Source organism: Oncorhynchus clarkii, chromosome 5, assembly GCF_045791955.1.
Source record: "Oncorhynchus clarkii lewisi isolate Uvic-CL-2024 chromosome 5, UVic_Ocla_1.0, whole genome shotgun sequence".
NCBI lineage: Eukaryota > Metazoa > Chordata > Actinopteri > Salmoniformes > Salmonidae > Oncorhynchus > Oncorhynchus clarkii.
This window is the reverse complement of record NC_092151.1, coordinates 90,253,353-90,270,807: the sequence shown is the minus strand read 5'-3', so window position 1 is coordinate 90,270,807 and position 17,455 is coordinate 90,253,353. Positions and strand designations below refer to the sequence as shown.

General features: G+C 46.7%; 1 protein-coding gene across 1 annotated transcript; it reads right to left on the bottom strand.

Moving 5' to 3' along the window:
• Positions 1–4,527: 4,527 nt before the first annotated feature.
• Positions 4,528–17,060, bottom strand: LOC139409541 (alpha-2-HS-glycoprotein 1). Its single transcript, XM_071154844.1, has 7 exons — positions 16,770–17,060; positions 9,894–10,004; positions 9,527–9,611; positions 9,205–9,371; positions 8,615–8,731; positions 5,337–5,411; positions 4,528–5,219 (listed from the first exon to the last, which is right to left on the bottom strand). The coding sequence occupies exons 1-7, from the start codon at positions 16,977–16,979 to the stop codon at positions 4,782–4,784; spliced, it is 1,203 nt and encodes a 400-aa protein (XP_071010945.1). The 5' UTR covers positions 16,980–17,060; the 3' UTR covers positions 4,528–4,781.
• Between the last annotated feature and the right edge of the window lie 395 nt (positions 17,061–17,455).

Here is a 17,455-nt window from a genome sequence, read left to right as displayed (position 1 = left end):
ATGTGACATATAAAGACGATATATGGAGCCACTTATTCAGATGGTCTTTCTCCTGCAGAGATCCTAAATGCCATCCACAAGATGCAGCTACAGAGCTTTTTTGGGAGAAGTGTGCGTTGCACTGCGACTCTTCTGTACAATGCCTGTAACAGTTGATGGAGGTGAACGTGCCTTCAGTAAGCTGAAACTTATAAAGAACTATCTAAGATCTACGATGTGCCAAGACAGGTTGAACAGCCTTGCCATCCTTTCAATGGAAAACCAGTTAGCTAGAAAATGAAACTGATAAAGACATTATAAATGAGTTTGTTCACAAGAAGGTTCGACGCTGGGTTCTTGGTGCAGTGTAACCTCTGAGATTTGTTTATAGGGAACAAACAAACAAAGGACAAATGCCTTAACCTGTTCTGCCCAAGCCTGCCTGGGGATGGGCAAAATACTGTCAGAGTATCTTCTGCTATGGTTTATCTCCTGTTGAACTTACTCAGGAATGCCCACCTAATGTCTTGACACTACAGTTGCAGTTTCACAGATGCGTGTTCTGTGTAGGTACCACATTTATGCCTGCATAGTTCAGGATTTTTTTATTTATTTTGGGTATGTGATTTAGGCATATATTTAGGAATTATGCATAGGGCAGAACAGGGTTAGCCTTGTTTATAAGAATTGGTAATAATTATTTAATCTGAAACATGGATCATTAGTAATTTATTCATTAAAACTAACTACACAATATGTAGTTGTGTAGTTATTTACAATAAAGCATCATAAAAATCTTATGACACAGACAGCTTCTGTTAACATTAGGAACCACAAGTTTTTGCAATACCTGTTAGTGTAGGCAAAGGATGAAGGTGGAAACTAGAATCTGCACAATTGTAGTATAGAGCAGCAGAAGCTAATAGTTAGCACATTTAATAACACATATTGATCAGTACGTTATTTTAATCTGAAACATTCTAATTTCTATGTTAGGGGACCGGTAGTTTTTTTTTCATAAGGCCCCAAAATTCTGGCAACGCCCCTTCCAGGCAGTGATGCAACCCGTCAGGATGCTCTCGACGTTGCAGCTGTAAAAAAGTATCTGAGGACCCATGATAAATCTTTTCAGTTTCCTGAGGGGGAATAGGTGTTGTTGTGCCCTCTTCACGACTGTCTTGGTGTGCTTGGACCATGTTAGTTTGTTGGTGATGTGGACACCAAGGAACTTGAAGCTCTCAATCTGCTCCACTACAGCCCCGTCGATGAGAATTTGGGGCGTCCTCGGTCCTCCTTTTCCTGTAGTCTACAATCATCTTCTTTCTCTTGATCATGTTGAGGGAGAGGTTGTTGCTCTTGCACCACACTGTGAGGTCTCTGACCTCTTCCCTATAGGCTGTCTCATCGTTGTCGGTGATCAGGCCTACCACTGTTATGTCATCAGCGAACTTAATGATGGTGTTGAGTCGTGCCTGGCCGTGCAGTCATGAGGAACCTGTACAGGGCCTTTTGGGGGCCCTAAACAAGATTTGGTTGGGGGCACCCCACCACCTCATGGGAAGAACATTTTAGTGCCCCCCCCTCATGACAACGGAGAGAAACATTTACATTTTAAAGTGAATTTCCTACAATTCCACACGTTTTGCCATAGGGCGGAGAGACATTTTTTTTTTTATGTTATGAAAAATGTCATGCAATTTTCAGTTTTAAAGCTAATTTTCTGTAATTCTACACATTTTGCCATGACTTATGCCATGTTAATGATATCTGAGTGAGAGTGTGTAGTCTGTTCTAACTGTTCTACTGTTCTAACTCTCAACAGGTCATCCCTACTGCCTCTGATCTGGAGGACTCACTAAACAGAGAACATCCCTGGTCATCTCTATTGACACTGATCTGGAGGACTCACTAAACAGAGAACATCCCTGGTCATCCCTACTGCCTCTGATCTGGCGGACTCACTAAACAGAGAACATCCCTGGTCATCCCTACTGCCTCTGATCTGAAGGACTCACTAAACAGAGAACCACCCTGGTCATCCCTACTGCCTCTGATCTGGTGGACTCACTAAACAGAGAACATCCCTGGTCATCCCTACTGCCTCTGATCTGGTGGACTCACTAAACAGAGAACATCCCTGGTCATCTCTACTGTCTCTGATCTGGTGGACTGACTAAACAGAGAACCACCCTGGTCATCTCTACTGCCTCTGATCTGGAGGACTCACTAAACAGAGAACATCCCTGGTCATCCCTACTGCCTCTGATCTGATGGACTCACTAAACAGAGAACATCCCTGGTCATCCCTACTGCCTCTGATCTGGAGGACTCACTAAACAGAGAACATCCCTGGTCATCTCTACTGCCTCTGATCTGAAGGACTCACTAAACAGAGAACCACCCTGGTCATCTCTACTGCCTCTGATCTGGAGGACTCACTAAACAGAGAACATCCCTGGTCATCCCTACTGCCTCTGATCTGATGGACTCACTAAACAGAGAACATCCTTGGTCATCCCTACTGCCTCTGATCTGGTGGGCTCACTAAACAGAGAACATCCCTGGTTATCCCCACTGCTTCTGATCTGGTGGTCTGACTAAACAGAGAACATCCCTGGTCATCCCTACTGCCTCTGATCTGGTGGACTCACTAAACAGAGAACATCCCTGGTCATCCCTACTGCCTCTGATCTGGTGGACTCACTAAACAGAGAACATCCCTGGTCATCTCTACTGTCTCTGATCTGGTGGACTGACTAAACAGAGAACATCCCTGGTCATCCCTACTGCCTCTGATCTGGTGGACTCACTAAACAGAGAACATCCCTGGTTATCCCTACTGCCTATGATCTGGTGGACTCACTAAACACACATGTTTAGTTTGTCAATTATGTCTGAGTGTTGGAGTGTGTCCCTGGCTATCCGTAAAAAAAAATAAATGTTGCCATCTGGTTTGTTTAATATAAAGGAATTTGAAATGATTTATACTTTTACTTTTGATACTTAAGTATATTTTAGCAATTACATTTACTCTCGATACTTACATATATTTAAAAAAAAAAACTTTTAGACTTTTACTCAAGTAGTATTTTACTGGGTGAATTTCACTTTTACTCGAGTCATTTTCATTTAAGGTTTCTTTACTTTTACTACAGTATGACAATCGGGTACTTTTCCCACCATTTGCATATACGAGAGGGTCAAAACCGCAATGTATCATGGGTAAATTGTGACTGATTGACTGATCTACAAATAATGAGTTGTTACTTATGATGCAAGGTGATTCGTAGATCACTCAGTCGTTTTGATGCTCGCCAACATGGCCAGTTTTTATTCACGGCACTTTGATACAAAGTGATTTTCGTAGTAGATTAGAAAAGCTAACCCTAACCCTTTTCATAACCTTAACCTCAGTAATAAACTGCTACGTTAATTCTCCTAACCTGCTAGGAAATATCCACTTTGGTATCGCCGTGAAGAGTGTTTCCCCTACCAGCAGGAAAATAAGTGACAAAATGGATTGTAATGATGCAACCGACCACTTGGTGGAGCCAGAGACACGTTTAACAGAGAAGCCTCTGTTCTAGAACTGCCTAGTTTGTTGTTGTCTGACAAAATGGTGAGAAATTAATAAAATAAGGAATGCAAGCATATTATCAGGCACTGTAAGCGTCATTGGTTTAAACACCAAAACTATGTTTCAGGTGAGAATTTGGCAGGTCTGAAAACCAAAAATAAAATAAATGATTGCCTAATTCACCCATATTTTATTTTTGCAAAAAAGGTAGTGTGTAGTTCCACAGCTGCATGGCAACAAAAAGTAAATAACTACTGACAAAAAATGACCAAGGTTTAAATTTAGTTCAACTACCACCAAGCTACTGCAAAGCCATGTACAACTACATGTACAACATGTAGTTCACTACTCCCCAACACTGATATGTCTTTCAGTTGTTAAATAAAGACGTTTTTTTCAGAGGTTCTTTATCTTGCTATGATGAAAGTGGATCCATCCATCGAAAACAAGAGGATTAACATGCTTTGCAGGCATCAACTCGATTGATTATAGAGACACGGGAGTGGCTTAACTTCTCCATGTCATGTTAGCATAGTGCTTACCCCCACGAACAAGGCCGTGTGCCGTGTGTCATTGTACTGAGCCGTTACATTGACCCACAGTGGTTAAGCTAACTATGACCTTAATGGACTTAGTATAACAGCTTCTTAGTGTGTGTGTGTGTGTGTGTGTGTGTGCCTGTGTGTGTGTGTGTGTGTGTGTGTGTGTGTGTGTGTGTGTGCCTGTGTGTGTGTGTGCCTGTGTGTGTGTGTGTGTGTGTGTGTGTGTGCCTGTGTGTGTGTGTGTGTGTGCCTGTGTGTGTGTGTGTGTGTGTGTGTGTGTGTGTGCCTGTGTGTGCTTGTGTGTGTGTGTGTGTGTTTGCCTGTCCTCTAGTTTGTCATGAGTATCTCAGTACATTAGTATCATTAAGTACAGTACATTAGTATCATTAAGTACAGTACATTAGTATCATTAAGTACAGTACATTAGTATCATTAAGTAGTTTATTCATTTAAAAAATAATAATGTAATCCAAGAATGTCACAGCTGATTTTAACAGAGAGAATCCGTAGATGAAGTAGAAGCCAGAAAAGACAACAGGTCATTTAATTTGCAGTACAGTTCACAGTTACTGTTCTTATTATTGCCATTATTTCAACCATGATGGCAAAACTACTTCTGAATATGTGTACGGCAACATGATTTCAGCCATCCACCATTTAGAAGTGTAATCGGAATGCTGAGATTATGCCTTGGCATGTGGGGGAGGAGCCTTGCCCAGAACGTGTGTCGGGTGGGCTGGTAGAGAGTGCCCTGGGGGTGGCCCGTGGCCATGGGGACGAGGGTGTGGGTGGGGGTGACGAGGGGGTGGGAAGGGGCAAAGAGGGTGGATAGAGGGGGGGATTTTTACAAAGCCGTGACAGTGGGGGAAGGGGAACTCTCCATGGGGACCAGGGGGTGGGTTATGGGGACCAGGGGGTGGGTTATGGGGACCAGGGGGTGGACCTTGGTCGCCTGGAGGTGGGCCACCAGGGCGTCCTGGCAAGCCTGGTAGTGGGCCTGGTTTGCCTGGCTTGTGTACCCAGGGAGGGAGGTGATGTTTGATGCCAGGATGAATGTGGTGTCCGGAGCGGTGTGGTGGGTGTCCACACTCCCTTCCAGGGGTACGGGGAGAACTGGCGTTCTGCCATGGAAACAACAAAAGGAACCATGTTTGAATTGACAGACTTTCGAGGAGGGCTGGCACCATATTTTGTAATGTATTTTCGGGATGTATTTATGTGTGTTAAAAGTGGCTTACAAGAGCTTCATAGATCTCACAGTTGACATCCACCTGGCCATTCCCCAGCAGTGTGGATTTACAGAGCCCATGGCGCTAGAGAGAGAGACAGCAGACACAGACCAAGGTCAGAGACAGAGGCCAAGGTCAGAGACAGAGTCCGGAGACAGAGACCGAGACCGGAGACCGGAGACAGGAGACAGAGACCAAAGTCAGAGACAGAGACCAAAGTCAGAGACAGAGTCCGGAGACAGAGACCAAAGTCAGAGACAGAGTCCGGAGACAGAGACCAAAGTCAGAGACAGAGTCCGGAGACAGAGACCAAAGTCAGAGACAGAGACCAAAGTCAGAGACAGAGTCCGGAGACCGAGACAGAGACCGGAGACAGAGACCAAAGTCAGAGACAGAGACCGGAGACCGAGACAGAGACCGGAGACAGAGACCAAAGTCAGAGACAGAGACCGGAGACAGAGACAGAGACCGGAGACAGAGACAGAGACCAAAGTCAGAGACAGAGACCGGAGACAGAGACTGGAGACAGAGACCGGAGACAGAGACCAAAGTCAGAGTCAGAGACCGGAGACCGAGACAGACAGAGACAGAGACCGGAGACAGGAGACAGGAGACCAGAGTATGATGATGGTAATAGTGAGGAGTGAGTATGATGATGGTAATACATGAGGAGTGAGTATGATGATGGTAATAGTGAGGAGTGAGTATGATGATGGTAATAGTGAGGAGTGAGTATGATGATGGTAATACATGAGGAGTGAGTATGATGATGGTATTAGTGAGGAGTGAGTATGATGATGGTAATAGTGAGGAGTGAGTATGATGATGGTAATAGTGAGGAGTGAGTATGATGATGGTAATAGTGAGGAGTGAGTATGATGATGGTAATAGTGAGGAGTGAGTATGATGATGGTAATACATGAGGAGTGAGTATGATGATGGTAATAGTGAGGAGTGAGTATGGTGATGGTAATAGTGAGGAGTGAGTATGATGATGGTAATACATGAGGAGTGAGTATGGTGATGGTAATACGTGAGGAGTGAGTATGATGATGGTAATAGTGAGGAGTGAGTATGGTGATGGTAATAGTGAGGAGTGAGAATGATGATGGTAATACATGAGGAGTGAGTATGATGATGGTAATACATGAGGAGTGAGTATGGTGATGGTAATACATGAGGAGTGAGTATGGTGATGGTAATAGTGAGGAGTGAGTATGATGATGGTAATAGTGAGGAGTGAGAATGATGATGGTAATACATGAGGAGTGAGTATGATGATGGTAATAGTGAGGAGTGAGTATGATGATGGTAATAGTGAGGAGTGAGTATGATGATGGTAATAGTGAGGAGTGAGTATGATGATGGTAATAGTGAGGAGTGAGTATGATGATGGTAATAGTGAGGAGTGAGTATGATGATGGTAATAGTGAGGAGTGAGTATGATGATGGTAATACATGAGGAGTGAGTATGATGATGGTAATAGTGAGGAGTGAGTATGGTGATGGTAATACATGAGGAGTGAGTATGATGATGGTAATAGTGAGGAGTGAGTATGATGATGGTAATACATGAGGAGTGAGTATGATGATGGTAATAGTGAGGAGTGAGTATGATGATGGTAATAGTGAGGAGTGAGTATGGTGATGGTAATACGTGAGGAGTGAGTATGATGATGGTAATAGTGAGGAGTGAGTATGGTGATGGTAATACATGAGGAGTGAGTATGATGATGGTAATAGTGAGGAGTGAGTATGGTGATGGTAATACATGAGGAGTGAGTATGATGATGGTAATAGTGAGGAGTGAGTATGGTGATGGTAATAGTGAGGAGTGAGTATGATGATGGTAATAGTGAGGAGTGAGTATGGTGATGGTAATAGTGAGGAGTGAGTATGGTGATGGTAATACATGAGGAGTGAGTATGGTGATGGTAATAGTGAGGAGTGAGTATGATGATGGTAATAGTGAGGAGTGAGTATGATGATGGTAATAGTGAGGAGTGAGTATGATGATGGTAATACATGAGGAGTGAGTATGGTGATGGTAATAGTGAGGAGTGAGTATGATGATGGTAATAGTGAGGAGTGAGTATGATGATGGTAATAGTGAGGAGTGAGTATGATGATGGTAATACATGAGGAGTGAGTATGATGATGGTAATAGTGAGGAGTGAGTATGATGATGGTAATAGTGAGGAGTGAGTATGATGATGGTAATACATGAGGAGTGAGTATGATGATGGTAATACATGAGGAGTGAGTATGATGATGGTAATAGTGAGGAGTGAGTATGATGATGGTAATACATGAGGAGTGAGTATGATGATGGTAATAGTGAGGAGTGAGTATGATGATGGTAATAGTGAGGAGTGGAGTATGGTGATGGTAATACGTGAGGAGTGAGTATGATGATGGTAATAGTGAGGAGTGAGTATGGTGATGGTAATACATGAGGAGTGAGTATGATGATGGTAATAGTGAGGAGTGAGTATGGTGATGGTAATACATGAGGAGTGAGTATGATGATGGTAATAGTGAGGAGTGAGTATGGTGATGGTAATAGTGAGGAGTGAGTATGGTGATGGTAATACATGAGGAGTGAGTATGGTGATGGTAATAGTGAGGAGTGAGTATGATGATGGTAATAGTGAGGAGTGAGTATGATGATGGTAATAGTGAGGAGTGAGTATGATGATGGTAATAGTGAGGAGTGAGTATGATGATGGTAATAGTGAGGAGTGAGTATGATGATGGTAATACGTGAGGAGTGAGTATGATGATGGTAATAGTGAGGAGTGAGTATGATGATGGTAATAGTGAGGAGTGAGTATGATGATGGTAATACATGAGGAGTGAGTATGATGATGGTAATAGTGAGGAGTGAGTATGATGATGGTAATAGTGAGGAGTGAGTATGATGATGGTAATAGTGAGGAGTGAGTATGATGATGGTAATAGTGAGGAGTGAGTATGGTGATGGTAATACATGAGGAGTGAGTATGATGATGGTAATAGTGAGGAGTGAGTATGATGATGGTAATAGTGAGGAGTGAGTATGATGATGGTAATAGTGAGGAGTGAGTATGATGATGGTAATAGTGAGGAGTGAGTATGATGATGGTAATAGTGAGGAGTGAGTATGATGATGGTAATAGTGAGGAGTGAGTATGATGATGGTAATACGTGAGGAGTGAGTATGATGATGGTAATAGTGAGGAGTGAGTATGATGATGGTAATACATGAGGAGTGAGTATGATGAGGAGGAGGTAGCTAGTTGCCTTACAGCTTCATCGGGGCACAGGGGCTTGCAGGCCTGTGTATCTATCCTGCTCTTGGCATTACACTCAGTCTCCACGATGGCCAACTCAGCGTAGTAGTTCATTCCAGTCATCATCATGTACTAGGAAAGGGAGAGAGACATGACTCACAGATGTAGGATCTTCATTTGATCACTTTATTGCGGGAGAACTGTATTGCAGGAGAATTTGAAATGTGTCATTTCCACTTTGAAATTTCAGACTTAATTTTCCTACAACAATGTCCATTCATTATAATCTACATAATAATTAACATTTTCTGTTGCAGCCGGATTACTTTCCTGCTGTAGCAAACTGGCTCAAATTAGGATCCTACACCTGTACAGGTTTAGACAGACAGGGGAGACCTACTTAATTTCCCAAACAAACACTCCAAACAGCACATGACACTGTTGGCAGTGGTAGAATTCCTCGAACACTCTAAGCAGTGTGTTACACCCTTTCAGCCTTATCCCTGAAACAGTGACCAGTTTTGACTAGATATAGGACAACAAACGTGTTTTTAGATTGTGTACCCAGAGAAGTACAGAGAGAGAATCCTAATACATCACCACACCCCAGATGTTATCCTCCCCACTTCCATCAGTTTGAAGTAGGAGGTGTAGTTGTGGTCCATGTTGAACTGCCTGAGGCCTGCCTTCACACTCTCTAGGCCCTCGGGGCTATGAAGGGGCAGCAGGATGGGGCAGTCCGGACACATTCTGACCATCTTCTCAGCAGAAACTTTATCAAATCAAATCAATCAAATTTAAAAAATGCACACAACCATTTTTTTGGGGAGGTAGACTTACTCACTGTACTGCGTTTTTAAAAAAAGGACACATGTACTGTGTGTTTTGGTGGCGTGTGCTGCAGTAGACGAGGGTAACGTTAGATACCTGGTTCAGTGTTGCAGGAGTGTTTAGAGACCTCTGCCATGCCTTCTGTGATGCTCAGGGTCACATTGCAGTGGGCATTCACTTGCTGCATGAGGGAAACACAACATATATTTCTGCTTATTCATCAATTTGTACAGGTGTCTCTCTCTCTACAGGACTGGCATGTATCACTACAGGTGTCTCTCTCTCTACAGGACTGGCATGAATCACTACAGGTGTCTCTCTCTACAGGACTGGCATGTATCACTACAGGTGTCTTTCTCTACAGGACTGGCGTGTATCACTACAGGTGTCTCTCTCTACAGGACTGGCATGTATCACTAATATTATTAAATGTCTGGTTGGCCATTGTTGTGTAGTGGCTTACCGTTTCATAATCTTGACGGATGTCACACTCTTCAAAAGATTTTGGGTTGATGATGTGACAGGTTGTTTCCTGGAGGTCTAGTTCCAGGTGCAATTTACAGTCAGATTGCCCCTGAGATGGAGAGGAGAGATGGAGAGGAGAGATGGAGAGATGGAGAGGAGAGATAGAGAGGGTAGAGGAGAGATGGAGAGGAGAGATGGAGAGGAGCGAGGGTAGATGAGAGATGGAGAGGAGAGAGGGTAGAGGAGAGATGGAGAGGAGAGAGGGTAGAGGAGAGATGGAGAGGAGAGAGGGTAGAGGAGAGAGGGTAGAGGAGAGATGGAGAGGAGAGAGGGTAGAGGAGAGATGGAGAGGAGAGATGGAGAGGAGAGATGGAGAGGAGAGAGGGTAGAGGAGAGATGGAGAGGAGAGATGGAGAGGAGAGAGGGTAGAGGAGAGATGGAGAGGAGAGAGGGTAGAGGAGAGACGGAGAGGAGAGAGGGTAGAGGAGAGATGGAGAGGAGAAATGGTAGAGGAGAGATGGAGAGGAGAGAGAGTAGAGGAGAGATGGAGAGGAGAGATGGAGATAGGTGAGATGGAGAAAAGTGAGGGTAATGGAGAGATAGAGAGGAGAGAGGGTAGAGGAGAGATGGAGAGGAGAGATGGAGATAGGTGAGATGGAGAGAAGTGAGGGTAATGGAGAGATAGAGAGGGGAGATGGAGAGGAGAGAGGGTAGAGGAGAGATGGAGAGGAGCGAGGGTAGATGAGAGATGGAGAGGAGAGAGGGTAGAGGAGAGATGGAGAGGAGAGAGGGTAGAGGAGAGATGGAGAGGAGAGAGGGTAGAGGAGAGAGGGTAGAGGAGAGATGGAGAGGAGAGAGGGTAGAGGAGAGATGGAGAGGAGAGATGGAGAGGAGAGATGGAGAGGAGAGAGGGTAGAGGAGAGATGGAGAGGAGAGATGGAGAGGAGAGAGGGTAGAGGAGAGATGGAGAGGAGAGAGGGTAGAGGAGAGACGGAGAGGAGAGAGGGTAGAGGAGAGATGGAGAGGAGAAATGGTAGAGGAGAGATGGAGAGGAGAGAGAGTAGAGGAGAGATGGAGAGGAGAGATGGAGATAGGTGAGATGGAGAGAAGTGAGGGTAATGGAGAGATAGAGAGGAGAGAGGGTAGAGGAGAGATGGAGAGGAGAGATGGAGATAGGTGAGATGGAGAGAAGTGAGGGTAATGGAGAGATAGAGAGGGGAGATGGAGAGGAGAGAGGGTAGAGGAGAGATGGAGAGGAGAGATGGAGAGAAGCGAGGGTAGAGGAGAGATGGAGAGGAGAGATGGAGAGGAGAGAGGGTAGAGGAGAGATGGAGAGGAGAGATGGAGAGGAGAGATGGAGAGGAGAGAGGGTAGAGGAGAGAGGGTAGAGGAGAGATGAAGAGGAGCAAGGGTAGAGGAGAGATGGAGAGGAGAGATGGAGAGAGGGTAGAGGAGAGATGGAGAGAGGATAGAGGAAAGATGGAGAGGAGAGATGGAGCGAGGGTAGAGGAGAGATGGAGCGAGGGTAGAGGAGAGATGGAGATAGGTGAGATGGAGAGAGGATAGAGGAGAGATGGAGAGGAGAGATGGAGCGAAGGTAGAGGAGAGATGGAGCGAGGGTAGAGGAGAGATGGAGATAGGTGAGATGGAGAGAGGAGAGAGGAGAGATGGAGAGGAGAGATGGAGCGAGGGTAGAGGAGAGATGGAGAGGAGAGATGGAGCGAGGGTAGAGGAGAGATGGCGATAGGTGAGATGGAGAGAGGATAGAGGAGAGATGGAGAGGAGAGATGGAGCGAGGGTAGAGGAGAGATGGAGCGAGGGTAGAGGAGAGATGGAGATAGGTGAGATGGAGAGAGGATAGAGGAGAAATGGAGAGGAGAGATGGAGCGAGGGTAGAGGAGAGATGGAGCGAGGGTAGAGGAGAGATGGAGATAGGTGAGATGGAGAGAGGATAGAGGAGAGATGGAGAGGAGAGATGGAGCGAGGGTAGAGGAGAGATGGGGAGAGGATAGAGGAAAGATGGAGAGGAGAGATGGAGCGAGGGTAGAGGAGAGATGGAGCGAGGGTAGAGGAGAGATGGAGAAAGGTGAGATGGAGAGAGGATAGAGGAGAGATGGAGAGGAGAGATGGAGCGAGGGTAGAGGAGAGATGGAGAGGAGAGATGGAGCGAGGGTAGAGGAGAGATGGCGATAGGTGAGATGGAGAGAGGATAGAGGAGAGATGGAGATAGGTGAGATGGAGAGAGGATAGAGGAGAGGTGGAGAGGAGAGATGGAGCAAGGGTAGAGGAGAGATGGAGATAGGTGAGATGGAGAGAGGATAGAGGAGAGATGGAGAGGAGAGATGGAGCGAAGGTAGAGGAGAGATGGAGCGAGGGTAGAGGAGAGATGGAGATAGGTGAGATGGAGAGAGGATAGAGGAGAGATGGAGAGGAGAGATGGAGCGAGGGTAGAGGAGAGATGGAGAGGAGAGATGGAGCGAGGGTAGAGGAGAGATGGCGATAGGTGAGATGGAGAGAGGATAGAGGAGAGATGGAGAGGAGAGATGGAGCGAGGGTAGAGGAGAGATGGAGCGAGGGTAGAGGAGAGATGGAGATAGGTGAGATGGAGAGAGGATAGAGGAGAAATGGAGAGGAGAGATGGAGCGAGGGTAGAGGAGAGATGGAGCGAGGGTAGAGGAGAGATGGAGATAGGTGAGATGGAGAGAGGATAGAGGAGAGATGGAGAGGAGAGATGGAGCGAGGGTAGAGGAGAGGTGGGGAGAGGATAGAGGAAAGATGGAGAGGAGAGATGGAGCGAGGGTAGAGGAGAGATGGAGCGAGGGTAGAGGAGAGATGGAGAAAGGTGAGATGGAGAGAGGATAGAGGAGAGATGGAGAGGAGAGATGGAGCGAGGGTAGAGGAGAGATGGAGAGGAGAGATGGAGCGAGGGTAGAGGAGAGATGGCGATAGGTGAGATGGAGAGAGGATAGAGGAGAGATGGAGATAGGTGAGATGGAGAGAGGATAGAGGAGAGGTGGAGAGGAGAGATGGAGCAAGGGTAGAGGAGAGATGGAGATAGGTGAGATGGAGAGAGGATAGAAGAGAGATGGAGAGGAGAGATGGAGCGAGGGTAGAGGAGCGATGGAGAGGAGAGATGGAGCGAGGGTAGAGGAGAGATGGCGATAGGTGAGATGGAGAAAGGATAGAGGAGAGATGGAGATAGGTGAGATGGAGAGAGGATATAGGAGAGATGGAGATAGGTGAGATGGAGAGAGGAGAGATGGAGCGAGGGTAGAGGAGAGATGGTGATAGGTGAGATGGATAGAGGAGAGATGGAGCGAGGGTAGAGGAGAGATGGAGATAGGTGAGATGGAGAGAGGATAGAGGAGAGATGAAGAGGGTAGAGGAGAGATGAAGAGTGGGTAGAGGAGAGATGGTGATAGGTGAGATGGAGAGAAGATAGAGGAGAGATGAAGAGAGGGTAGAGGAGAGATAGAGATAGGTGATATGGAGAGAGGAGAGATGGAGCGAGGGTAGAGGAGAGATGGAGCGAGGGTAGAGGAGAGATGGAGATAGGTGAGATGGAGAGAAGATAGAGGAGAGATGAAGAGAGGGTAGAGGAGAGATGGAGCGAGGGTAGAGGAGAGATGGAGATAGGTGAGATGGAGAGAGGATAGAGGAGAGATGAAGAGGGTAGAGGAGAGATGAAGAGTGGGTAGAGGAGAGATGGTGATAGGTGAGATGGAGAGAAGATAGAGGAGAGATGAAGAGCGATTTTTTATTTTTTTATTTCACTTTATTTAACCAGGTAGGCTAGTTGAGAACAAGTTCTCATTTGCAACTGAGACCTGGCCAAGATAAATCATAGCAGTTCGACACATACAGAGTTACACATGGAATGAACAAAACATACAGTCAATAATACAGTAGAAAAAAAGAAAACAAAGTCTATATACAGTGAGTGCAAATTAGGTCAAATAAGGGAGTTAATTAAGGCAATAAATAGGCCATGGTGGCGAAGTAATTACAATATGGCAATTGAACACGGGAATGGTAGATGTGCAAAAGATGGATGTGCAAGTAGAGATACTGTGGTGCAAAAGGAGCAAAATAAATAAATACAGGAGAGATGGAGAGAGGAGAGATGGAGAGAGGGTAGAGGTGAGATGGAGAGAGGAGAGATGGAGAGATGGAGAGAGGGTAGAGGAGAGATGGAGATAGGATAGAGGAGAGATGGAGAGAGGGTAGAGGAGAGATGGAAGGAGGAGAGATGGAGAGAGGGTATAGGAGAGATGGAGATAGGATAGAGGAGAGATGGAGAGAGGGTAGAGGAGAGATGAAGAGAGGGTAGAGGAGAGATGGAGAGAGGGTAGAGGAGAGATGAAGAGAGGGTAGAGGAGAGATGGAGACAGGGTAGAGGAGAGATGGAGAGAGGGTAGAGCAGAGATGGAGAGAGTACAGAGGGTAGTGGAGAGATGGAGAGAGAATAGAGGAGAGATGAAGAGAGGGTAGAGGAGAGATGGAGAGAAGGTAGAGAGATGGACAGAGGGTAGAGGATAGATGGAGAGAGAATAGAGGAGAGATGAAGAGAGGGTAGAGGAGAGATGAAGAGAGGGTAGAGGAGAGAAGGTAGAGAGATGCAGAGAGGGTAGAGGAGAGATGAAGAGAGGGTAGAGGAGAGATGGAGAGAAGGTAGAGGAGAGATGGAGAGAGGGTAGAGGAGAGATGAAGAGAGGGTAGAGGAGAGAAGGTAGATAGATGAAAAGAGGGTAGAGGAGAGATGGAGAGAAGGTAGAGGAGAGATGGAGAGAAGGTAGAAGAGAGATGGAGAGAGGGTAGAGGAGAGATGGAGAGAGGGTAGAGGAGAGATGGAGAGAGGGTAGAGGAGAGATGAAGAGATGATAGAGGAGAGATGGAGAGAAGGTAGAGGAGAGATGGAGAGAGGGTAGAGGAGAGATGGAGAGAAGGTAGAGGAGAGATGGAGAGAGGGTAGAGAGATGGAAAGAAGGTAGAAGAGAGATGGAGAGAGGGTAGATGAGAGATGGAGAGAAGGTAGAGGAGAGATGGAGAGAGGGTAGAGGAGAGATGGAGAGAGGGTAGAGGAGAGATGGAGAGAGGGTAGAGGAGAGATGGAGAGAAGGTAGAAGAGAGATGGAGAGAGGGTAGAGGAGAGATGGAGAGAGGGTAGAGGAGAGATGAAGAGAGGGTAGATGAGAGATGGAGAGAAGGTAGAAGAGAGATGGAGAGAGGGTAGAGGAGAGATGGAGAGAGGGTAGAGGAGAGATGGAGAGAAGGTAGAAGAGAGATGGAGAGAAGGTAGAAGAGAGATGGAAAGAGGGTAGAGGAGAGATGGAGAGGGGGTAGAGGAGAGATGGAGAGAAGGTAGAAGAGAGATGGAGAGAGGGTAGAGGAGAGATGGAGAGAAGGTAGAGGAGAGATGGAGAGAAGGTAGAGGAGAGATGGAGAGAGAATAGAGGAGAGATGAAGAGAGGGTAGAGGAGAGATGATAGAGGAGAGATGGAGAGAGGGTAGAGGAGAGATGATAGAGGAGAGATGGAGAGAGGGTAGATGAGAGCTGGAGAGAGGGTAGAGGAGAGATGGAGAGATAGTAGAGGAGAGATGGAGAGAGGGTAGAGAGATGGAAAGAAGGTAGAAGAGAGATGGAGAGAGGGTAGATGAGAGATGGAGAGAAGGTAGAGGAGAGATGGAGAGAGGGTAGAGGAGAGATGGAGAGAGGGTAGAGGAGAGATGGAGAGAGGGTAGAGGAGAGATGGAGAGAAGGTAGAAGAGAGATGGAGAGAGGGTAGAGGAGAGATGGAGAGAGGGTAGAGGAGAGATGAAGAGAGGGTAGAAGAGAGATGGAGAGAAGGTAGAAGAGAGATGGAGAGAGGGTAGAGGAGAGATGGAGAGAGGGTAGAGGAGAGATGGAGAGAAGGTAGAAGAGAGATGGAGAGAAGGTAGAAGAGAGATGGAAAGAAGAGAGATGGAGAGGGGGTAGAGGAGAGATGGAGAGAAGGTAGAAGAGAGATGGAGAGAGGGTAGAGGAGAGATGGAGAGAAGGTAGAGGAGAGATGGAGAGAAGGTAGAGGAGAGATGGAGAGAGAATAGAGGAGAGATGAAGAGAGGGTAGAGGAGAGATGATAGAGGAGAGATGGAGAGAGGGTAGAGGAGAGATGATAGAGGAGAGATGGAGAGAGGGTAGATGAGAGCTGGAGAGAGGGTAGAGGAGAGATGGAGAGATAGTAGAGGAGAGATGGAGAGAGGGTAGAGGAGAGATGAAGAGAAGGTAGAGGAGAGACAGCCCCCCCATCAACCCCTGACCCCTGCACCCCTTTCCAGCCCCCCCCTATCAACCCCTACACCCCTTTACAGCCCCCCCTATCAACCCCTGACACCCAAACCCGTTTACAACCCCCCCATCAACCCCTGACCCCTACACCCCTTTACAGCCCCCCCATCAACCCCTGACCCCTACACCCCTTTACAGCCCCCCTATCAACCCCTAACCCCTTTACAGCCCCCCCATCAACCCCTGACCCCTACACCCCTTTACAGCCCCCCTATCAACCCCTAACCCCTTTACAGCCCCCCCATCAACCCCTGACCCCTACACCCCTTTACAGCCCCCCCCCCCCATCAACCCCTGACCCCTACACCCCTTTACAGCCCCCCCCCCCGTCAAACCCTGACCCCTACACCCTTTTACAGCCCCCCCCCTGTCAACCCCTGACCCCTACACCCCTTTACAGCCCCCCCCCCATCAACCCCTGACCCCTACACCCCTTTACAGCCCCCCCCCCCCCCCTGTCAACCCCTGACCCCTACACCCCTTTACAGCCCCCCCCCTCCTCCTGCACCCCTACACCCCTTTACAGCCCCCTCCTCCTGCACCCACCTTCTCCACTGTGCTGAAGGTTATGTTACTGAGCTGGAACTTGTATCCATGGAAATGTTTGTTGTTGATGCTGAGCATGGCCAACCTCGCCCCTGGCTCTTTTTCCTTCTCATCGCAGCTCCAGTGGCGTCCACTGGTGTCCCGCGTTGGCACACTGGCACAGTTCAGTGCCCACACTGTCAGGACAGAGAGAATAACCAGTCCCCTCATAGTAGCACACGCTGAATAAAGGGGCCCGGCAGCCTGGGGCACTTATTTATACAAACTACGGCCTGTAGGGTTAACTGGAGGGAGATAACAAGAGGCTCAGACTGCTTTCTGCACGCTGCCAAAGTCAATGTAAACAGAGGACAACAGGTTTCTGGGCAAGTTTGTGTCATTGACAGTGTTGCGAAATTGATCACTCAAAATGCTGGGAATGTGGTTTTGTTTTACATATTTAATTTGATCACTTTTGTCATTTTTCGTCAAACTTCTAATGTGTTTTTTTTTTATTAAGGGTTTAAGGATGGTTGTATATTAGATTAATTAATTATTATTATTATTAATTCAACAACAATGTGAACTTTGTACTCTAGGCTTTTTTTGTGTGTGTGTGTGAGCTTTGTAGTGACCGAATAGAGGGTGAGCCATCTATCCTACGGTTAGAGTGAATGTTATACAATACAGACAGTATATTTGTGTCT

Coding starts and splice junctions, on each gene's coding strand:
- LOC139409541 (XM_071154844.1), bottom strand. CDS start 16,979: ATGAGGGGACTGGTTATTCTCTCTGTCCTGACAGTGTGGGCACTGAAC. Junction 9,612..9,893: donor TCCGTCAAGATTATGAAACG/GTAAGCCACTAC, acceptor TCCCTCATGCAG/CAAGTGAATGCCCACTGCAA. Junction 5,412..8,614: donor CCCTGTGCCCCGATGAAGCT/GTAAGGCAACTA, acceptor CTCTCTCTCTAG/CGCCATGGGCTCTGTAAATC.